The 24,364-nt window shown below is 42.0% G+C and overlaps 1 protein-coding gene across 1 annotated transcript in view; it reads right to left on the bottom strand.

Annotated features, from left to right (window-relative positions):
- Nucleotides 1–11,771: 11,771 nt before the first annotated feature.
- Nucleotides 11,772–24,364, bottom strand: part of FAM20C (FAM20C golgi associated secretory pathway kinase) — an 88,038-nt gene continuing 75,445 nt past the window's right edge. The window contains exons 6-10 of the mRNA XM_054042115.1: nt 19,898–20,078; nt 19,135–19,244; nt 14,810–14,891; nt 14,103–14,162; nt 11,772–12,905 (exon numbers count right to left, since the gene is read on the bottom strand). Coding sequence (XP_053898090.1) covers nt 12,653–12,905; nt 14,103–14,162; nt 14,810–14,891; nt 19,135–19,244; nt 19,898–20,078 — 686 coding nt within the window. The 3' untranslated portion in view covers nt 11,772–12,652. The remainder of the gene's footprint in view (nt 12,906–14,102; nt 14,163–14,809; nt 14,892–19,134; nt 19,245–19,897; nt 20,079–24,364) is intronic.

The following is a 24,364-nucleotide window of genomic DNA, read 5'->3' as shown; positions in this document are numbered from 1 at the left end:
TAAATGTAGGGTTTGATCCAAAGCCTTTTGAAGTCAATGGAGCCTTTCCATTGACTTCAATGAGTTTTGGATCAGTCTCCAAATCTGAAGTGTCAAAGAATGTAGCTTTAATAGCTTGCTTTTCCAAGCACAATAGACTCCATACTTCTAGATACAGCCAGATCAAGCAGATATATATTCAAATAAGAAGATATCATCGGGAGCGGAAGAAAAATTATAATCAGACCCAGTTTTGCTGTTGCATTTGTCCTCTAGGAGCTAAAACAAAATTTCTAATATATTTATTACGAGTATTTGCATCTGCTTTGCTGTTTTTGCATAATGAGTAAATTCCTGATACTTAAAAATTAGCTTCCTTGCTCTCTCCAGGAAATAGACAAAATGAAGCATGCTGTTATTCATGTATTCATTCATTCATTCATTCATTCATTCTTTTTCCTTGAAACATATTGGGATATATATCTAGTTCCCAGGAAAACCCCAGGGGATAAGAAAAGACTTGGCATTCAGTTGTGAACTCAATTACTACACATCTTATCCCATAAATTAGAACACATTTTTTAGGCCAGGAGAAAATGAAACTCCCAATTTCTTAAGGGTTATAAATTCTGCAATAGAGAGAACAAAAACACTTAAGGATGGCAGCTTTGTGAAACACAATAGGCGGAATTTAGGGAAGATCCCCTCTATCATTGCTACATCAAGATGAGATGCTGCTCGGGGCAGTTCCCAACACATTTTGCCATGTCATGATTTGTTACATCAAGCTGAGATCAGCATGGCAGCAATAAGCACGCTTGACATAGATCAACATCGGCACTAAGATCTGGGACACAAACACGATCCGAGCATGTAAGAAAAAGAGCTTGGTTTGCTCTTGAGAGATCTAAGTCATCATCTTGGTTTTTCCTAGCTAGCACAGAACGTTCCCAAAAGATGTTATTTTCAAATGTAATTAAAATGATAAAATGCCATTAGGAGATCCTGCATTCTGATAGGTTGAGTGTAACAGCCCTGGCGACATCTTGGCACAGAGACCCCCGTGTTGTATCTATGTTTGTGTGTTTATTGCCTGAAATATTAGCACATAGGCCCAAGCTCCAGTGCTCACTGCTCCCCACACCTAGTTCTGTGACCCCCCTCACCACCACGGCAATAGGGCTCATTACTTTAATCCTAGGCTTAGAAAAGGTGCATGTAGGGGCCTTCTGTCCCTCTTGACTGAACTGTGCAAGTGGAAGCATGACCTGCCAGTCTCAGGCCCAGCAGCATAGATGCGGGAACTAGGGGTGCTGCAGCACCCCCAGGTTTTATGTGGGGCCCTGGCTGACGGCTCCGCGCCCTGCTCCCTGGCCACTGGCCCCATGCCTGGGGCTCCAGGCCCAGCCCTCCGCTCCCAGCCCCGCATCTGGGGGCTCTGGCCCCACTCCCCAGCTGCAGACCCTGGGACCAGCTTCTGACCCCACACCCCACTCCTGGGGTTCCGCTCCTGAGGCCCTGCTTCCAGCCCCCCACTCCCGGGGCACCACTACCAGGGTCCTGGCCACTGGCCCTGTGCCCGGGGCTCCATTCCTGACCCCGTGCCCGCCCCCAGCCTTAGCCCCCTTCCCTCTGTCCGGGTCCCCCCCTCCCAGAGACATGGCCCTGCTCCCAACCCCAACTTTGAGGGATGGGGAGGGCTTGGACGGGGCAAGGGGAGGCATGAGGTAAAAGGCTTTCAGCACCCCCACTATTAAAAAAGTGTCCCAGCGCCACTGAGCAGCTGTGTCAAGCACAGTCCTCTTTACCCCAAACCATCTGGCAACCCACAACATGGATTTTACCTTTTTTAAATCTCTCACTTTTGGGCTTGTTTTCGGGGGGGGCTTCAAATCCATTTTTCCAGTTGGTGTTGGAGAGCGCGTCAGACAGCTGTGCCCATTCAGGTTCAGCGCCCTGTGCTTCTGACCAACACACCCCAAATCAGGAACTCCTCATTCAGCTCTTCTCATCCCTCTCGGTACTTCTAGTGGGCCCATCCCTAGAGCACCATATACCTGAGGAAAAGATCACATGATTTTTTTCCAAAGATAAGCTAACTCCTCAGCTAGTGCAGCTCAGCATAGCTCCTATCATCAACCTCCAGCGAGGTCTCTGATCTCATGTTAGCTACTCAGCTCAGTGGCGTCTCTTTTGTGGCACGCTTCCAGGAAAATAATGCCACCTTATGTTTTAGTTCTGTTATTGGGGGGAGGCAAGAAGGTTCTTATGCCATTTTCTACAGTTACAAAATCAGCACTAGCTAACAGACATGATGGTATCTGAGCTAACCACAGTTTCCGCCTATAATTGGAGATATCAGTGGCAAGTGTACAGTAATGGGTGGCAAATATTGGCTTTTTAATGGCTTAACGAGACCTGGGCACACAGTGGTCTCTGGTGATAGTGAATGTCACCCCTTAGGGATGTCAGTCAAGAGCACCATGTGACTGTTCCCAAAGAGTCCCTCCCATGGGACTGTCAGTCTCCTTTCCCCTGTCTATAGTAAAGTCTGGCCATGGAGGAAAGAATAGCCTTTGAGACCATTCCAACCTTGCATATTCAGGGCTGTGAAGATGAGGCCAGACATCACTCAGAAGTGATGAGAGGCAGTGAAGAGCTTGGAGTACTGTTGCATGCTCTGGTATGATAAGCAGGGCCGGCTCCAGGCACCAGCCCACCAAGCTTGTGCTTGGGGTGGCACCTGGAGGGGGGCGGCGTGGTGCGGCGCTCTGGCTCCGGCTGCCAGGGAGAGCGGAGCCATGGCGGGCTCGCCACCCCCCCCCGGCCCTCCGACCAGTTGGGGAGAGCGGCCCGCGGCCGGGCTCAGCGCCCTCCCCTGCCGCGCGGGGGGGGTGGAGGGGGGCGGCCGGAGGCTTTTTTGACTGGGGCGGCAAAAAAGCCAGAGCCGGCCCTGATGATAAGCCTCTCCTGGGTCCATCCTCCAGGCAGGCAAAATGCATGATGAATATTAATTTAATGAGTCCTATCATTGCTGCAGTGATGTGGGGGGAGGGTGTGACATGGAGGGAAAGGTTTGGATACAGTGGCACTAAAGATCTTCCTTTTAAAAATAGCAGATATCTCTAGGTTTTTTTTATTTTTTAAATTAACTCTATTTTGCTTAATGTAAAGGATGTTATTAAAATATATATTCTAGTTTTATTACTGATGGTTTCATTATTTAAAATTATTTGAATCAAGCTTTGTAGAGGATCACAGTTATATCCCTTGTTATGCTGGAAGCTCATTATTTCTTGAGTGGCTGCAGGTTAGAGTAGAAGGCTGAGGAGGGAACAGTGGACCCAAGAGATGCGAACAATACCCCAGCACGGCCTACACCAGGCTGTGTCATATTGACTTAGACCACTTCAGGGTCCGCTGCAGAAGAGTTTGTCCGCTGAACAACTGATAGATAAACAAGAAGTGTGTTGTCTGGAAGTAATGGTGGCTAATCAGTCAATTCACCACAATTTATAGCAAAATAGATGAATGCATAATGACTAGGCTGTCATGCTAGCGTGGGATGTTATTAGACAGGAAACATACCCATGAGTCCTCTGCACTGAATGTCTGAATTACCCATTTTGTGGCGCAAAGGGTGGAGACCAGATAAATAAATGTCGGAAGCTTTTAAAATGCTAATCAAACATGACAGGTCAGAGGTAGGGTTCTGTAATAAGAGAGAGGACATGTGCAATGCTCTAATAAATATGCAGTAGCCTGTTAGTCGGGTTGTATTCTCTCTCCAGACTACACAAAACTTGATGCCTTATTTTTCCTTTGACTTCTTGGCCTCATTGCTTGTTGCCTATTTTATTTATTTCTCACCTGTTGCAACACTTTGAACCCCATACAAATAGCTAAAGGGTTATTTCTTCACTTGTAACTACAGAAAGAAACACAAGAGCAAATAAAATGCTATCACAACCATCGATCCTTTTAATTTTCAATATGCTAATTTGAAATGTGTTTTCTGAAGTCTCACGCAAGAACCTCTGTTTCACTGATCCTCACAGTCATTGAGGGCCTGATCCAAAGCCCTCAGAAGTCAATGGGAGGTTTTCCATTAACCTCAATGTGCGTTGAACCAGGTCGTAAAATGAGAAAATCCTACTGCTCTTCCCTGGGACAGTTCTGATTCACAAGGGATGTGGCAGGATTTGGAAGCGCCATGGAGGGGGGAGTCCACGTCTTGTCTTCCATGGAAGCATCCTGTGCGTCAGGGAGAAGTGCGCATTTAAGAGTGGGCCAGGTGAGAACTTGGAGATCCCACAGTCCTGTCTCCACCCATCTCAGAACGAGTTTAGGCTGCGGTAGGTCATCTCCAAAGCCTGCGGGAGGTGGATTTTTCCCACTCACTGTCTTAAATCAATAGGAAGCCTACAGGCTGCACTAACTTGTGCTGCCTGCCAACAACCCTACAAGGCCATTAAGGTAGCCAGGAATCCCTGGAGCTCAGGGACACACCACCCTCAACTCCTTTCCCCTGGCTGTCCCCCCAGTGCTAGCCAGAGGAAGGAACATGGCATATGAGTCTCTCTGGCATTACCCAATGATCTTCTGATGCTGGAATAATCCCACTCAGGTTCCCAGCAGTTTCAGGCCATCTTTGCGGTAGTGGAGCAGCCCAAAGCTGTGCAGTGGTTTCCTGTGGTCTGCTAGGATTGCCAGGGCATAGGGAGAAGTCCATTCCAATAGTGCTTGCAGCCTCTGTCCTGGTGAAGACAGGCCTGTGCCATACTTAATGCAAACGGACATTCTTTACTGGGGCTGTCAGACACACACAGGCCCTGTAGTTCTCCCTGGGTCTTTAGCCTGTCCTGTGTGGTGTTACCGTAAATTCTGACCTGGATTAATCATTTATGAAATACAATGATCTGTTGATCAGATCCTTTTTTTGATACACCCAGGTCTAATAAGACTTATCCATCTCAGAGATTTTGAGAGGCTCACTTCATTAATATCTGGAAATTTCTTTGAGATTCTTAACTGGAAGGTGCTACAGAGCACAATTTATTATTATATACAGACTTTTTCGCCTCTCAGGGAGATTTAATCAACTTGTCTGAAAGTGACTTCCTTTCCATATAGGATCAAGATACAGAAACTTGTTGCGACTAATTTCTTCTAAATGCTATTGTCATCTTTTAAATGAAGCTGCAATTACAATGCAGGGACTCAGCCATGGATGCCTCGATTTATAAATAATGAATTTAGGAAAGGTTATTCAGGCCAAGAAAGCATCCTTTCAATACAGCAATCCAGTGCAATGCAGTGAAGCAAACAGGAGAATAAATATCCAAAGCTATATAGAGAAGACAAATAATAATAAAATCTTCAAGCATATAACTAAGAAGCCTATGAGAAGGTCAGTGAGATCATTCAGCTGTGAATGGGCAGTCAAGAAGGAAATTGGGCCTAATCCTGCTTCCATAAAACTCCCATTTTCTTTACTGATTAAGAAGGAATTATTTAAAATCAGCAGAAAGGGCCATTCATATGGAGAATGGTACAAACTTCACTCTATGGACTAACTGCAAGAGACCTTTATCTTAGTTCTTTGTAAAATTCTCCCAATAGCAGAGACTCTGGGTGCAGGGATAAGACAAACCATCCAACCCTTAGCATTCAGGGAGGCTCTAAAGAAAATACCACTGCAGAGTATATTTCATAAAGCCCATCTCTGACCAAAAAATATACATTTTTTAGCTTCTGTGCAGTGTGTCTAAGGTTAGAGAAATAACACCATGAAACCTGACATCTTGGTATTCCATATTTATTCTCCATCAATGACTTGCATATCAAATTTGCTCAATTTACAAGTCAAAACAAGATTTGTTTCTAACTGCCAGGGCTCAGTCTGAGACCAGGACATCAAGCTGTGTTCCTGGCTCACACATCAGCCTGTGATAAAGATCCTAGAATGAGCTTGCCATACTAGTTTTTATTTCTGCTTGGATCTTCCACAGCTGTATATCTTGTGTGGTGTTGACAGCTTTAATATTAATCTTTTGTCCACTATACACTATTCATCCTTTGAACTATGCACATAGGACTGAGACGTTGCACACAGAGTGTAGGTATTAAGTGATATATAGAGCCTTTTGCAAACATCCAGGTGCTTCACAGAACTGTACATATATAGAGAGCTTCCTCCACTTCAACATGCAGCCACGTCTGGAGTGAGATGCAGCAACCATTAAAACAGCACCAGTCTGGTGGTGTGAGCTTTTAAATTGCCTGGCTTACTGGTGGTGAGTTATCTTGAATTGCACTGCTTTTACTATATATTTTTAAGCTACGTTACGGTTACCTCAAGTGTATGGGTAAGCATCCTTTTTAGCATTTCTATAAATGTAATCAATCAATCAATCAATATCTTACCTAGCTAAACTGGAAGGGGAATTTAAGTAAAATATCCCTGTCCTACCGCCCCAGATCACAAAAAAGTCTTACACTTGGAGGTTTCATATCCAGATCTGATGCTTTCCAAATTTTGGGGTGTTCTGATTCAGCCCAAGCTACCAACTCCAATCTGAACCTGGATCCAGAGCTGAGATTTTGAGTTTGGATCTACCTCTAGCTGAGACCCCAGTGGTTAACAATGCTGTTCTTGTGTTAAATGTAATTGTGTTAAATGTAATTTTTACGGACCACAGCTAATCAATCATAGAATCATAGAATATCAGGGTTGGATGGGACCTCAAGTGGTCATCTAGTCCAACTCCCTGCTCAAAGCAGGACCAATTCCCAACTAAATCATCCCAGCCAGGGCTTTGTCAAGCCGGGCCTTAAAAACCTCCAAGGAAGAAGACTCCACCACCTCCCTAGGCAACGCATTCCAGTGCTTCACCACCCTCCTAGTGGAATAGTGTTTCCTAATATCCAACCTGGACCTCCCCCACTGCAACTTGAGACCATTGCTCCTTGTTCTGTCATCTGCCACCACTGAGAACAGCCGAGCTCCATCCTCTTTGGAACCCCCCTTCAGGTTGTTGAAGACTGCTATCAAATCCCCCCCTCATTCTTCTCTTCTGGAGACTAAACAATCCCAGTCCCCTTAGCCTCTCCTCATAAGTCATGTGCTCCAGACCCCTAATCATTTTTGTTGCCCTCCGTTGGACTCTTTCCAATTTTTCCACATCCTTCTTGTAGTGTGGAGCCCAAAATTGGACACAGTATTCCATACGAGGCCTCACCAATGTTGAATAAAGGGGAACGATCACGTTCCTCGGTCATAATCAAGGTTTCAGTAATAAGGCTTGGCTGAAAGACTGCACCTCTAGCTGCCTGCTCGTTCTTTCGCACAAGTGTTCTCAACCATTTTCATAACGTGGAATACATTTGAATATAGAGACTGTTTAGTGGGCCTACCTCCCCTTCCATTCACAATTCCTTAACATCCACGGGGTGACTACATAGCTGCATGAATGAAAAAAATCCAGGAAAATATTTAATATATTTTAACGCAATTTAGCAATTGGAAATAAGGCAGAACCAATAAAGCATGTCCTCAGAGAGCTGGGTGGTCACAAGTGGCCCCCAGACCATAGTCTGGGAACCTCTGCCTTAGCACCAGGCTGGCATATCGGTTCAGTAATGGAGGGAAGAGTGACAATTACTAAATCAACACCACCACCATGTTGCCAGCTTACATGTAGATTTTCCTCTGGAGGCCTTCTAACCAAGCCCTGACCAGGTCTGAGCCAGCGTAGTTCTTTAGGTCTTTTGACCTATCAAACTGAATTGCTTATAGTTTTTCCACACAGTCCCCAGAGCACTGGATGGGTGTTTTGGTGATATAAATATAGAAGCAAATAGTTAATCCAATCTGACAAGTCCACAGCCTGAGGTGGCATAGCTGTAGGCTATCAATGTGCCACTCTTACAGGCACATTTCTGTATGTAAAAATACTTGCAAATAGATCCAGAATCATCTAATAGGCAAAAAAATCAAAGACCCTTGATGCTAACTTGCCCGGTGCTGCTAAAGTGTTTCCTCCTATATTAATTTTACATTTTAAAATGAATTTGTTTAGACTATGTTTGTGTCTGCCTAGCAACAAGTGCACCTGCAGGAGTGTTCATGGACACTAAATTTTAAGGCAACATTGGAAAAAAATTCATGGGAAGTAAATTTTTAATCTGCAAATGTGTTAGCCCTGGAAATCTGATGCTGAGAATTAGGCTTATTCAGGTCCCAATTCAGCAAGGTACTTAAGCATGTGTCTAGCTTTGAAGAAGTGAGGCATCCCACTGACTTGAATTGAGGGCCTCAACACACATGAAGGGCTCCAATCACAACAGTGAGAATGCTCATGGTGCTTATTTGACACTCCTCCATCTCTTGTATAAGACAAGTCTCACTTGAGCTCAGCCCTTGCCTGCTCATCCAGTAGGACACTGGGAGACAGTCTACTGAGGGCTGGTCCACACTAACCCCCCAGTTCGAACTAAGATACGCAACTTCAGCTATGTGAATAACGTAGCTGAAGTTGAAGTACCTTAGTTCGAACCAGGGGTCCACACGCGGCAGGCAGGCTCCCCCGTTGACTCCGCGTACTCCTCTCGTGGAGCAGGAGTACCGGCGTCGACGGCGAGCACTTCCGGGATCGATTTATCGCGTCTAGACAAGACGCGATAAATAGATCCCAGAAGATCAATTGCTTACCGCCGAACCCGGAGGTAAGTATAGACGTACCCTGAGTTTCCATTTCCAGCCATTGTTTATTTCCCACATGAGAAACACTTTGTGCTGTTGCAAGCTCCTTAAGGTAGGCATCTTAGCTACCCTATGCTCTGACCAGTGCTGACCAGGTTGGCAGCATGCAACAAATACTTAATTCACACTAGAACCATTTATTTGTGAATTTCCTTTAACGGTTAAATAACAAACAAACAACAAAAAAGTCTCTCTCACATCTTGATTACTCAAGAAAACAGCATCACTATTCCAGGCTGTCCGGTAAATTTGCAAGTAGGCATTTTAAAAACCACATGATGTATCTGATCAAATATTTACCACATGCATTTTGCTGAACATGTTATGTCCCTGATAGACTGTAGAAACTTCTTTGGGTGTATTCTTCACATATCTACACATTCTAATGTATGGTATTTTGAGTAATACTGCATTCAGGTACTTTTTTCTATAGTGAATATTTGGCCTGATAGATGTGCAGGACTCCTAAAGAGATGTTCTGCTCTATCATGTTAATCCTCCTTAGTTCATGGATTATTGACCTAATCAACAATGACAGCCCCTTCAGAGCCATTGCATCTCATTGCATTAATCTGGCTGTCACACATGCTTGATAAGGTGAACAGCCTCCATACAGTGTGCACATATAATTTCATCAACCTTAACAGCAGGTACACAAGACCACCCATAGTGAAATCCACCCTGTGCAAAGGGACAGCACAAGGCCTATGTGCCAGTTAAGTCCCCAAAATAGACTTTAAACAGGATTTAAGTGGTTCATAGACCTTGGGCTGGCTCTTTGCCTGTGGATTTCACCACAACTTAGCAAATCCCTTTGTCTGAATGGGAAAAAAATCAGTACATATTTTCAGTGTTGAAAGATAGGGACAGATCCTGAACCCAGACTTCTGTCCACTTTGCATCAGCAGTAAAGAGGGGCAGAGAGCTGTCTTAGCACGACACTGAGTCCTCCTTAGGCTGCTCTGAGCTCCTGGGGGAACTGTTTTGGGCCTGAGCATCAGGGTAGCAGAAAGGTGGCGTCGAGTCACATCCCTCCCCCATGTGCATGTACAAAAACTAAATAAATCAAAACATTGAAACAAGACAAGTCAGTAATTTGAGGGTTTCCCCTCACTGATACCTAGAAGCAGCAAAATGAAAATTAACACACAGTCCCAAATTCTAGTTCCTAGCCTGAGCTCCTGCACATTGATGTGAGCTTCTTGTAAGACATGGAGTAAGGAACTCCTCCAAAGCCCGCTCAAGTTAATTAATGAGAGTCTTTCCATTGATTTCAAGGTGCTTTAGCTCAAGTCATGAGTGCCTTCAATTCCCACTGAAACACAGCTGAGGGTGATAAGCAACTTGCTGGATTGTAGCTGAGGTACTTGCCTACCCTCTGTTACCAGAGCGTTTGATTTGAGTATCACACAATCTGTAATGTACTTATCCTCACAATACCCTTAGGAGGTAGGGCAGTGCTGTTACACCCATTTGACTGATAAGGAACTAAGACACAGAGAAACGAAATGATTGGCTGAAAAGAAGGAAGCCTGTAGGGTAGCAGGGAATTGAGGCCTGGTCTCCCAAGTCTCCAGCTAGCTACCTGCCCATGGGCTAGCCTTTCTTTCAGCTAGACTTTGATGTACAGATCATAAAAAGGTAATGCTATTCTGAAGGTTGAAGCAGAAGGGAAGCACTTCTGGTTTTTGGAAGTGTAATAGGTTTTGGAAATGTTTTAAACACAGGAAGGCATCTATTGGGTTAATTATAGAGCTGCAGCATTATCACACTATGGTCATGTCATATAGTCAAAGTGTAGGGAAGGAGACAGAGAGCAAAGAGTCAGGAGACCATTGAAATAGAGGAATAATGAGTGAATTTTAGTCTAAGATCCCCTAGGAAGGCGGTTAACAACTTACAGACCAGCAGCAGTTTCACATAAAATAAACATCCCTCTCTAGATTCCCCCTATTGTAACTAAGACATCTTTTAATGGAAGCCCTTAACTGGAATCTGCCAGCTCTCAGAACCAGAGTAGGCTCCTGAGCTACTCCACACTTTCAGGAAGAAGAGATCTTCTCAGCTCTGCTACTCCCCCCAGCCTAAACTAAACTCTTGAGGTGTACTAAACTCACAAGCCACAATGAGCTTTTTCAGGACTGGGGGCAGACTTCTGACACAACTGAACTCCTATGCTAGAGAAACCTATCTGATCTGAGGCAGAACTCTGTAACTGAAATCAGCCCCTTCCCTGTGGAGCAGGCTTTATAGTCTGTTAGCCCCAGGTTCTAGCCAATCGGGTTCCTCCACCTGACTCAAAATGGAGTCTCACAGCTAACAACAAACACCACAGCTTCCCCTGCTCCCAGGAAAATCCTACCAATGCATTGTTTACCTCTCAGTTAAATTAAGAGAAGGAAAGGAATAAAATAACAATAGTAATAAACCCTGTAGAGTGCACCCTGTGTTTGCTCTCCTTAGCAGTCGTTAAAGGATTTGAATATACATAGGTCCAAGGGGAGGGGATATAGAGCCTTCCGCCCCTTACCACTTTTGGGGAATATTGGCATTTTGTGCTTGGGAAGAACAAGGACTGCTTCCTCTATGCACTCCTAGGCTGGCTGCAAAGGGCAGGCAGGGAAGAGGGGGGGATATGGCTCTGTTAAAACTTCTGTACCAGTCTATAGGTTTAGCCCAGCACACAAGGAAAAGCAGCTGCACTCTGTCAAAGGGGACTGGGGAAATCAAGGAAGCACAGTGGTTCTAGGAGTCACGTTACCTCCCAGAGCTCTTCCTGGGCCAGTAACCAGCTGTACTCAGGGCTGTAACTAAATACCACAATTGCCTACACAGTAGCAAAGCTGCTGCAGAATTTTCAATGTATATTACCCATCAGTTGTCTGCTCTGGCACAACCACCTCTATCTAGAACTGCAAAATGCGATCACAAATTAAACATCTACTTCCCAAATATGTGTCTATGTTAGTGTATATTTTTCCTTTGAAATATATTTGCAATTTAAATGAATCCATTTAGACACTCTGGCTACACATTTGCCATATCTTTATTGCACTTTTACCACATTGCAAACAATTCCACAAAAATGCTGCAAAAGTAAGCCTAGAAGCTGCCGAAAACAGCTTTTACCCATATATGTATATATTTACACAAAACTATCAAAAGCAAAGTCGGAAAAGTAACAGCCCTACTACGATAGTCTAGAAAGATCAGAGCTGCTACTTTCTTATGGATAAATAGTACAACTTGTCATTTTACATCACGCTGTAAAACCAACATTCAAGTATTCTTGTCAATGCACAGTTATCGAAATCCCCTTCCAGCTAATCACGGTACTTATTATTGTTGTGGCTGTTAGTTTTGCTTTTAAAAAGTTCATGTGTCTTAACCCTTTAAATGCTGAGTAGTTGAAAAACAAAGCATTCAGTTTAAAGTAGGTACAGTGAATGAGAGCACTTAAAGGGTTAACACAAAATACTAAGTGGACTGTCACCAAGATTAAATTGTGAGTCACAAAACTATGCTGTCCCTCTTTTGTTAAATTTGGTAGGTAGGTGCCTGTGGTTTTCATAGATATACCATATATAAATACAAAATATTAAATAAAGGCCTCCTTTCTATACAAAAAGAGTAGGAGGTGTTTTGCCACGAGACTAGCGTCACCTGTCAGTGACCTCAATATTTTCCAAACCTTTTCATATTCTGATTTAGGAACTATTTAAAAGCATCACATTAGACTTATTTTTCTTAATTAACTAATCCTTCACAGAGTCTACACTTTACCTACTTTGGGAACAATTATATCTCATTTTTGAATTCATTGAATTCACAAAGTTGCATACACAGTCTTTTGCAAGACTTTTTTTATCTTCTTTACTTAGCTAGTAAAAATGCAGTCATGTGATTTCACTACCTCTTGGTTGTAATAGTGTTAACATCAGTGTCAAAGTCATTTTCAACCACATTAACATAACCATCTTTTTCTATACAGTCACTAACAGCTTTGAGAACAATCCGTAGCCTCCTGTCCATTGCCTCTAGATGTAGCTGGTAAAGGATGGGTGCAACTTTATCTTTTAGTAAAGATTCCTCCATCAAGTGACTTAGTTTGTATTCCTCCTTGGCTAATAACTGTAATCGCAGATAGGTAGACTTCCTTATTCTAGGAATGAAGGAAAAAGAGTAAATCAGTATTTGAGTTACACTTTATTACATGTGGAATAAAAGACAGAATTGAAATAATCCTTCTCATGATATCGTAGAAGACACTGACATAAGAAAACATGGTACACAAGTAATATGTCAGGCATATATTCTTAACGAATGGCCAACATTTTCAAAAGTCTTTAGTGGTTTTGGGTGGCTCAATTTTTAAATGCCCTCTTGAGATGTATTAAAAAGGCCTGATTTTCAGAAAGTGCTGAGCACTCACCATCTGAAAATCGATCCCCTTTAAAGTTTCTCAGGTTGGGCACCCAAAAAGTAAGGCACCCACTATCACTTGTCACATCTGAAATTCTTGGCCAGTGACATTAAGGATAAAATTTCCAAAACTCTCTAAGTGAGTTAGGAACCTAAGTCCCATTTTTCAAAATGTCCTTAGGTCAAAGAGACTTGACAATCACAAAAAGTTGAAGAAATCAGAAGTTTGCTCTGGTAGTAACTGAAATAGTTTTGCTGAAAATCTCTTTCTACAATTGATGCAATTGAGATATGTACATGAAAAAAAGACTGAGTAACATTTCAAAGTACTTAAATGGCGTCAGAGCCCAAGTCTCATTTTCAAAAGGGACTTAGGTGCCGAACTCTCTCTGAAATCAGTGGGATTTAGGCTCCTAAGTGCCCAAAGAGCATCAGTGCAGAACTTTTTAACAAGAACATACTGCCCATAGCTTTTAAATAAAATTCATGGAAGACTAAAACCAACATTTAGAGACGATTTCTGTGCCCAATAAGCAAGCATTTTAAAAAAAATCACAAAACAATTAAGCTGGAAAGACATGCATATGAACTTCTCAGGCAACTACAGTACATGGGCAGTGGTGTACAATCTACATCTGAAATCTCCTCTTCTAGGTTGAGCTCAGCATGGTGCACATCTAGATGGGAAATCCATAGACGGAAAACCTCTTTTGCATCTGTTTTCACCACATTTGACTGTTGTCACTGCCTCAGCTTTGTAAGCGCCAATTAAACAAACAGATTGTGTTGGACAACAATAGATGCCCAACAATACCCAGAGCACCTTAAATGCGTGGTTTATTAAGCACATGGCTCACTCCTGAGCATTTCAGTCCTGCCACCTGAAAAAACACAGGGCTCATTACAGATTAGGAATAAATCCCAAAATAAAACATACCTGCAGCACTGGTTTAAAGGCACCAATATGGAGAGTTCATCATGGGAATATTTTCCAAACCTATTGAAAAATAAAGGATGAAATGACAAAGGGTATCTCAATGTCTAATTCACACCTGTATCTTTTGATTCCAGAAAATTAAAAAAAGCTCTTTAGGTATATATGGCCTGCTCAGTGAAGGCAATGGGAGTTTTGCCACTGGGTGTACGATCAAGGACTGGCAAGATGGGGAAAAAGGGAGACAATTGTACCAAGTCCCTGAGCTTAGCTCCCCGCCCCCCCAGACATCTGTAATTGGGGTGAAATGTGGGTGAAGTGGGAGCAGGTGGGGCCCCAGCAAAAATGATGTACCAGAGCCTCACATTTTTCTCAACATGCCTTTTCAAGCCAAAGAACAAAACAAAGATTGTGTCGTAAAATGATGGGGATTTACTATTCTGGGTGAAAATTGAATGTAGGTAAATTATATCACCAGAGCAGAAGAATAGTCTTATGATTAATGAACAGGACTGAGGCTCAGGACATCTGGGTTTAGTCCCACCTGTACCACAACCTTCCCCTATCAGCTCAGGTAATTCATATATATTCAGGTAATTCATCTCTCTTGGTCTCAGTTCCCTATCTGTGAAATGGGGATAATAATACTTCCTTTCTCATACTCTGGCCAAAATTATTCCATTGATCAATAAAATTATTAACATATTTACCCTCTTCCATTATCTAAGTGGATAATAAATGTTTCATTTCCAAACTTTTCAAAGGTTTCATAGTGATGTCGATCCATGTTTCCTAGAGAATAATAATAATAATAACAAAAACAATGATAATAATAATAATAGTGATAATAATGATAGAACAAAACCCCACCACTCTAGACTGTTATTCCTAAAGTTTTGTTGCAGGGAATGCAAATCGGCAGACAGTCCAGAAGCTACTTATTTTAGCCATGATCAGAATATTTCTGACTTCCTTAGTTAGCTATGACTTCCTTAGTTAGCTATGAAAAATTATTGTCATTAGTCATTATTAGCTATGAAAAATGCTAACAGATGTGGCAAATTACAGAAGAAGATATTTTTGTTCAATACTTTTTAGCTTGATTCTATATTATCTTCCAACTGAGGACTTTGCACATCAATTGGGAACTCTTTAATATTTATTTCTTTTGATTTATTAAAAATATCACTCTCCTTTCATTTGGAAGCTTTTAGATAATTTACAATGTGCATTCTCATATAACAACAGATGATACATTTCTCATACCATTTTTGAGGGCTAATTTAGGTTTCTAGGTCCCTCTCTCTGGACAGCCTTATCTCTAGTGCAGGCTACTTCTAGTATTCTGGCTGGCTGGCACATTTATGAGAACGAGGCTTGTCTTCAGCCACTCCCACCTTTGCCTGCCCATTCGCCACCCATATGTGTGGGCAGGGGAAGTAGCAGTTCTACAGAGCTCACTCTCCCCCATATGCTGAGACCCATCACACAGGCAGCCCAAGGGGATAAGAGATTTTTGTGCTCCCTTATTCCCCTGTGCAGGTGTATAGGGCAAGCCCTAAATAATTAACCTCCCAGCAAACCCTGTGAAATCCCCAGCATCCCCCTCGGAATTCCTCATCTTCAAAAGGCTTGGAGAAAAGATGAGCGTTTCAACCCGTTTGTGATTAACATATCCAAACTCTGGAGGACCAAGCGAGAGGAAGTGAATTCCCTCACTGAGAATGCCTTGCCAGCTACCCGGTCTCTGTTATAATGAGGGGTTCTGCTCAAGCACCTCAGTTGACCTCAACTTCACAGGGAGACAATCTCTGAAGTAACCAAGTCCTAAACCAGTAAGACCTTTTACAGTTAAAATCAACATTGATGCTCCACCTCCCAGGCAGCCAGTGAGCTCACAAAGCACCAATATTGTATTCTCTTGGTGTGAAGCTCTATTCAAGGAGCCTGTGTTTACACTGGACAAAATGTATCCCATTAGAAAAGGCATTAACTAACATGACTTAACTAACCTGATTTTAAACACGACTTAGTGTCCAGGATTAACCAGGACCAGCTAAACCCAGTGTTCTTATCTACACTAAGGGTGAAATAATATTTAATGTCATGCTAGCCAAAGTTAGGCTGCTAGATAAGAGATTGAAGTCCAGGACCTCCATGGTAGCTTTCTTTGAAATACTTCCAGTTCCTCACACAGGGCCAGTTAGACAGATAGAACTGCAGGGTCTTAATATGTGGATGAGACAATGGTGTTGGAAGGAGGGGTTTAGATTTATTAGGAACTGGGGAAACTTTTGGGAAAGGGAAGCCTATACAGGAAGGATGGGCGCCACCTAAACCAAAATGGAACCTGATTGGTGGCACTTAAAATTTAAAAGGTCATAGAGCAGTTTTTAAACTAAGGGCTGGGAGAAAGCTGACAGGTGCAGAGGCACATGGTTCGGACGGAGGCATCCTTTAATGGAGATGCTCTATGTCCTAGTAAAGAGGAGAGGATGGAAGATGATAAAATACAGAAAGGATCTGATGAGAAACAGTCAAACGAAAAAGAGTCCCATTCTGTAACGGCAGATAGCTAAAAAATGACAAGTGCTTATATACCAATGCTAGAAGTCTAAATAATAATATAGGTGAACTAGAGTGCCTCATATTAAATGAGGACATTGATATAATAGGCAGCACAGAAACTTGGTGGAATGAGGATAATCAATGGGACACAGTAATACCAGGATACAAAATATATCAGAAGGACAGAACAAGTCGTGCTGGTGGGGGGGTGGCACTATACGTGAAAGAAAGCGTAAAATTAAACGAACTAAAAATCGTAAATGAACCAAACTGTACTATAGAATCTCTATGGATAGTAATTCCATGCTTGAATAATAAGAATATAGCAGAAGGGCTATATTACAGACTACCTGACCAGGATGGTGATAGTGACTGTGAAATGCTCAGGGAGATTAGAGAAGCTATAAAAATAAAAAACTCAATAATAATGGGGGATTTCAACTCTCCCCATATTGACTGGGTACATATCACCTCAGGGCGGGATGCAGAGATAAAGTTTCTTGACACCTTAAATGACTGTTTCTTGGAACAGCTGGTCCTGGAACCCACAAGAGGAGAGGCAATTCTTGATTTAGCCCTAAGTGCAGCACAGGATCTGGTCCAAGAGGTGAATTTAGCTGGAGGACTTGGTAATAGTGACCATAATATAATTAAATTTAACATCCCTGTGGTGGGGAAAACACCACAGCAGCCCAACACTGTCACATTTAATTTCAGAAAGGGGAACTACACAAAAATGAGGAGGTTAGTTAAACGAAATTAAAAGGTACAGCGCCAAAATTGAAATCCTGGCAAGTTGCATGGAAACTTTTGAAAGACACCATAATAGAGGCTCAACTTAAATGTACACCCCAAATAAAAAAAACAGTAAGAGAACCAAAAAAGTGCCACTGTTGCTAAACAACAAAGTAAAAGAAGCAGTGAGAGACAAAAAGGCATCATTTAAAAAGTGGAAGCTAAATCCCAGTGAGAAAAATAGAAAGGAGCATAAACTCCGGCAAATGAAGTGTAAAAATATAATTAGGAAGGCCAAAAAAGAATTTGAAGAACAGTTAGCCAAAGACTCAAAAAGCAATAGCAAGAAATGTTTTATGTACATCAGAAGCAGGAAGCCTTCTAAACAACCAGTGGGGCCACTGGACCATCGAGATGCTAAAGGAGCACTCAGTGAAATCCATGGTACACCCATAGCTTGAATACTGCATGCAGATATGGTCGCCCCATCTGAAAAAAGATATATTGGAATTGGAAAAGGTTCAGAAAAGGGAAACAAAATAGTTAGGGGTATGGAACGGCTGCCATATGAGGAGCGATTAATAAGTCTAGGACTTTTCAGCTTGGAAAAGAGATGACTAAGGGAGGATATAATATAAGTCTATAAAATCATGACTGGTGTAGAGAAAGTAAATAAGAAAGTGTTATTTACTCCTTCTGATAACACTAGAATTAGGGCTGAAATTAAATAGGCAGCAGGTTAAAACAAACAAAAGGAAGTATTTTTTTTTAAACAACGCACAACCAGAGGATGTTGTGAAGGCCAAGACCATAACATGGTTCAAAAAAGTACTAAATAAGTTCATGGAGGATAGGTCCATCAATGGCTATTAGCCAGGATGGGCAGGGATGGTGTCCCTAGCCTCTGTTTGCCAGAAGCTGGGAATGGGCAACAGGGAATGGATCACTTGATGATTACCTGTTCTGTTCATTTCATCTGGGACACCTGGCATTGGCCACTGTCAGAAGACAAGATACTGGGCTAGATGGACCTTTGGTCTGACCCAGTCTGGCTGTTCTTATGTTCTTAGTTAGACATGTTACTTAGCATGTTTTCTAACATCTTGCTCTCAGTGGGCAGCTGCAATCTGTACTGGCTTCAGTTTCCAAGTGGTCTCAAACTGTAGCCCCATGTTCAGTACATTACAGCAGGCCTAGGATATGTTACTCTTGTCTAGTGTTTGTAAGTATGTTATTATTGAATGGGTTGCACATAAAAAAAGACTGTTTGTGGTGTGTTCTCCATCTTTCCTGATTGAGATTCAATGGTCTTCTGTTTATCTACCACACCTTATGCACTAGCACTTGGGTGTACAGAGATCTACCAATAATGTATAGCCTGGACATGTACATGTAGAAAGCATCCATTACAACAGAATGACATTCACTGTAAACTGTGTTGTAGAGGCTCTGAATTTCCATGAAGAACATTTCATGTGACTGTCAAAAAGGACATTAATCATTGTGCTTATTTACAATATAGTTCTATAAATCTTTGTTCTTTTAATCTGCACTGATGCAAATATGTCCAAATAAATGTGCAATATTTCACAATTACCCAAATTGCACATACATGTATTTGCAATTCTAGGTGTGCATCAGAAAATTGCTGAACTATACAAAACACTGTATGGAGAACTGTTTCTTACTATAATTAAACACTGCATTTAATTTTAAAAGATCTGAAACATACCCATTAGAAAATCAAAAATTGTCATATCCATTATATCCAAAATTCTGGTCCCACTGTCATAGGGTGGTGTTTGTTTAACTTCTTCACAATAATCCGGATCAACTTCCCATCTGGAAAAGAGATATTGTTGATTGTTTATATCTGATCTAAAAGTTACTTGGTATAACAAAACCTTTCAAAGATTTAGTTGTACTGCAGTGGGTTAGGATTAGCACATGTACAACCAACTTTACAGGCTATTTTAAGCAATACAAATTCTGATAAAGATTGTGCCTGATGAATTAAGGTAAATTTTCTAGAATTCCTAGAAGAATCATGAGTTTAAGGAAAATATCTGGTTCCCAGAGCCAAAAATTGGGAGATCAGGTGTGCCTTCTAAGTAATTACAAAGTCAGATATCTAAACTACTCAACACTTGTTTAGGACTGACTGGTTCACTACTGGACACAGATACAGGCCTTGATCCTGAAAAGACTTATGCAAGTGCTTGTCTTTAGACATGGGCATAGTCCCACTGAAGCCCATTCAAGGATCAGGTGTTTCTTGCAGATTCTAAATATTCCCCCCCCCCCAAGTACATCATTGTCTAGGGGCCTGATTTAATGCCCACTGAAGGCAATGAAAAGGCTCCCACTGACTTCAATGAGTTTTGGATTAGACCTCTGCAGAATTTGTGTTTATTTTTTAATTAACCACTGCTTATATCCTACCCAGCAATACATTAGCTCTGCTGCTGGAAATCCCTTTGGTCTCCACTACTCACTCTGCTTTCTTGCGTTTATGGTAGGAGCGCCGCCATGGATTTCTCCAGGTTTTCCTTTTAGCTAAAGACAGGTCAGGTAGGAAAGCAGCAAGAGAACCTTCGATCTGATCTGGTTTTCCACAAAGAGCATGCTCAGTTGAGCAGTAGTATGAGCACTCGCCATAGAAACAGATGTTGTTTGCTGACAAAGGAAGGGAAACATCTGAAAACTTTCTCTTTTATTAGTGTTTTAGAGTAGGTAAAACACATAGAAAAACACAAACAACCATGAACAAATGTACGATCCTGACTCAAAGCCCACTGATGGCTGTGGTAGTCTTTCCATTGCCTTCAATGAGCTGTAGGGGCCTAATACAGTGTCCACTGAAGTCAATGGAAAGGTTGCTATTGATTTCAGTGGTTTGGAGCGGGGCCTGCATCAGGCCCTCTGTGAATATTTCCAAATTATGTAAAATAAAAAATAGTTTCCTCTATACTTTTCCAACTTCAATATGCCTTTTGAGCAATATTAGTCCCTACAGACACTGACGGTAAGCTCTAGATTTAACATAGTTCCCTCAAATACAGTACCTGAACATTAGATAATAACCAATATTGCTAAGAGTTTGCGCAGCACTTTCTGGAAATCAGGTCCCTTTGATATGTTTCAAGTTGGGAACCTAGAAATTAAGGTATTCAAAATCAACAGTCACTTTTTAAAATTCTGTCTCATTTCTTTGAACACTGACAGCATTTTTTGGTATAAGATGTTTTCATTTTTACAAGGGAGAATTGTTTGTGATACATATCCAATTTTCCAGGGAATCATAGAACTAGCTTTGGCAATAGATATCTTAAATTTCCTCTTTGCATGCTGCATTATTCCATTAGCCAACAAACAGAATGCCTCAACAGCAACTTATCATATTTTACAGGGTCTAGTACTTTAAAATCTCACAACTACCATCATATATTTGAGTGTACTAGGAGTGCCATAATCCACTTCCCAAGGGAATACACTAGAAGGCTGAAGGATGAGTATGTTACCCCCTGAAAGCAACCCAGATTATTAGCAAGAAAAGCAGAGTGATGTTCCTATCATTGCTGTTTTACTACAGGGCTTTAAAAATTTGCTTTGCACAAATGTGTAAAATATAAGTTGTGCAAGATCGTGTCCTCTCCTTACGCTACTGTGCCACAGAGATAAGGCGTAAGAAGCTCCACTCTTAGTACAGCTCACCGCAAGGCCACGCAGTGTAGCACCGCTGGGCTTGAGTGCTGGTTGCAGAGTTGCTCTTCCTAGGGAGCAACTCACTGAAAATGGGGCAGGGATGGGTGAAGCCAGGGCTCAAACACACACATCCCTTCACAGGCTGGCCTGCAGAACCTGCTGTCTGCACACGCAGCTCCGTGCTACACTGTAAAGAAGTGTGGCTAGTTACTTTCCCCCTTATGCCATAGGACAGTTCAAGGTCTCTTGGCCAAATGTCTCCTGGAGCTTGCTCTGCGGTGATGCAGCTCTGCATAACCATTTCGTTGGAGCTCTGTGCTAATGGCATGATCTAACCCCATAGCAAAAGAAAGCATCCAAAGTGGAAACAGAATAGTATGTGGATATAAGGTAGATAATGCAATGAGGAGAAAAGGTAGGGAGGAAGAATGCTAGCACTGTACTGTCAAGGACCACATTGCATGTTTGAAGAGGACACTCCCTCAGACAGATGAAGCAGCTACAATAAGGCTGATGTGTCCTTTTGTAAAGTAAGGCTGAACATACTTTTAAATTCAGGAGACTATGAAAGTGCAGTAAGCTTGTGATGATTCCTTTACTGATTGGAATTGCTCTGGTCTATTATTTAGAGGACAGACTGATTACCATGAAATTGTCTCAAACAATCAGAGTGCAGGGTTGGTGGATTATTACTTAACAGTTTTTCCTAGTTATTCATTTCCAAGCATTTTGGTGGTGGGCATCTGATTTGTGCATTATCCCTATGGTTATTACTTAGCGGCCACATATCATGCAAATCCCTGTACTCTGATAGGCTGGCATCCATTATTAGTCAATGAGGGTACATGAACAATTCCCTAATTGTCATATATCGTGTCCTCAATGTTTACTTACATTGGCTAAGTCCCTTCTGATTTGGTTCCGAAACACAATGTAAACAAATATATATTATGTTTATCCTGAGGGCAAGAGCCTTTTTGACCAGTAGAAAGAGAGAGAGAGAGAGAGAAAAAACAGTAAAAGAAAAAAAAAGAAGAGGAGAAATGATAATAGGGGGGAAAGAAGAGCCAAAAAGATATTTTTGAACTTGAAATAATAATAATAAAAATCTTATGGCAATTTGAGCACCCTTCCTTTTAAAAAATAGTTTTTCCTTTCATTTAAAATGTGAGCATTGCCTTAACAATTTCAAGATAAAAATAATAACTTCAGGAGATTTCCCGTAACTCAGAAATAACCACATCCTTGGCTGATAAGCCCCTTGGATTGATTATTTCCTATAATCACCTCAGCCTTCAGTCTTGCTGCGTGTTCAACAAAGGATATGATTAATAGGTTTCAAACAGGAATAACACTCAATTTATCCTTTAAATAACTTGAAACAGTCCTGTAATTCATATCTATACACTGGCACCTTTGGAAAATATCTTTCACATTGCATAGGAATACAGATCTATCTATCTAATCTATCTATTCTACAATTTAGCTTAAAAGCAAACTACTATAGGCCACAACCTCAGGATCCACATTCTAAAATGTGTACGGGGGTTTATTTCCTCTCTTAAGGCTCTCCTCCAAACTGCCACTATAGTGCTAGTCTGGCTGCAGTTTTCCACAAGGCTACACATGCCCTGAAGCTTTTTAGCTTTGCCTTTGATCACGACTGTTAAATCAGGAGGGTTTCATGCATCCATCTGAATTTTTTTCATAATCCATAATGAAAGGGGGCTGTGGTCTGAACATTGGCTAAATGCTACGGTAAGCTGCAGTGAACTAGGAAACTGGATTATCGCATTGTACTAGGCAGTGGTACTATTAGCTAATAACTCCTGAGGAAAAACATTTGAGATTATGCCTTTGAAAGAAATTAATCTAGACAAACTATTGCAATAGACACCAGGCTAAACACAAAAGAAGATTTGCACAAAATCACACACAGGATCAGATTGTGATCCTTGCTGCAGGATAAAATAGGGGAGTGAGGGGACATAAAGAGACCCCCTGCCTTCCCCCATGCGTCCTACCCATATTGAAGGGGGCAGTGCAATGGGAAGAACAGCCACCCTCTAGCTACTACTCCCCATCCTGTACTGGTGGGCATGGAGTGTGGAGGGCAGGAGCAGGGAATGGGCAGACCCTTGGCACAGCTTACTTGGCCCTGGGCCCCAAACAGATTAAGTGGGCCCTGCTGTAGTATTACCCCCCAAAAAACCTTCATCTTATTTAATGTGGACTTTTTAACAAGTGTATTCGTATGTGTTTTGTTGGTATATTTATTGGTTTGAGGAAATAATACAATTAGTGTTTTGGGGGAGGGGCAAGGGCCCCCCAGAAAGATTCCTGCTTAGGCACCCCAATGGCCTACCACCACTTCTGTGTCTGCTCTTGGGTCAGCACAACTGTGCGTTGCCCCATACTTGGGACAGATTGTAAGATTGCCATCTAGCCCCCATGTTTTAATTTAGTCGAGTGCCAGCATTGCCTGTTCATTTGCTGATGGGGATAATCCACTGATATTTGTCTTGATAGTTTGAGATACTTTCTCTTTAAAGTCTACATGAATCTGCTTACACCTGGAGGGAGGAAACTTATCATCCGTTATCCTGAACCATAACTGTTTTGTAAAGAGCAAAAGACACAACAATGACATTCGTCTGCTGTCATATTTGCCTTTCTTAGAAAGGAATGACATCAAATACCACACTTTGTACTGCAGGATGAATGTGAGTATGACTTGGAATCAACAGAATGCAGTCAGCAGCTTTCCATATTGTTAGTGCAAGCAACCGGGAATAATAATTTGGCATTCATCACGTAGTAGTATCTAAATAAATCCACAGCAAAGTTTCTGGCATATCACCACAATCACATCAACCGCTGCATGGGATGACAGAGCTAACACGAGATGTGCTGGCTGCACTGTGTTTTCCAATCAATCATTGTTCTTATTGGGGCATATCCAGCTATTGATTTTTACACAGAACTCCCATTGACTTCAATGGTCGTCCCACACATTGAAGGATGGCAGGATATGTCCTGTTGTTAGGACAACAAATCTGAAGCAAACCCACAAGAGTATTTCTTGATGATAAGTTACAGTCAATAACAAGGCCTTTACTGCCACCAATGGCATGCTCTGTTGGCCCAGACTAGTTCCATTGGCTTCAAAAGGCTTGCGCAGAGGACTGCAGGATTCTGGCACTGTAGCTCACATTTTAGCATTGTTGAAATGAGAGAAATGCGTTGTGCAAATCTCT

The sequence above is a fragment of the Malaclemys terrapin genome, chromosome 10 (assembly GCF_027887155.1).
Source record: "Malaclemys terrapin pileata isolate rMalTer1 chromosome 10, rMalTer1.hap1, whole genome shotgun sequence".
In the NCBI taxonomy this organism is placed as follows: domain Eukaryota; kingdom Metazoa; phylum Chordata; order Testudines; family Emydidae; genus Malaclemys; species Malaclemys terrapin.
The sequence above is the reverse complement of the archived record's forward strand: the minus strand, read 5'-3'. Positions and strand labels throughout refer to the sequence as shown.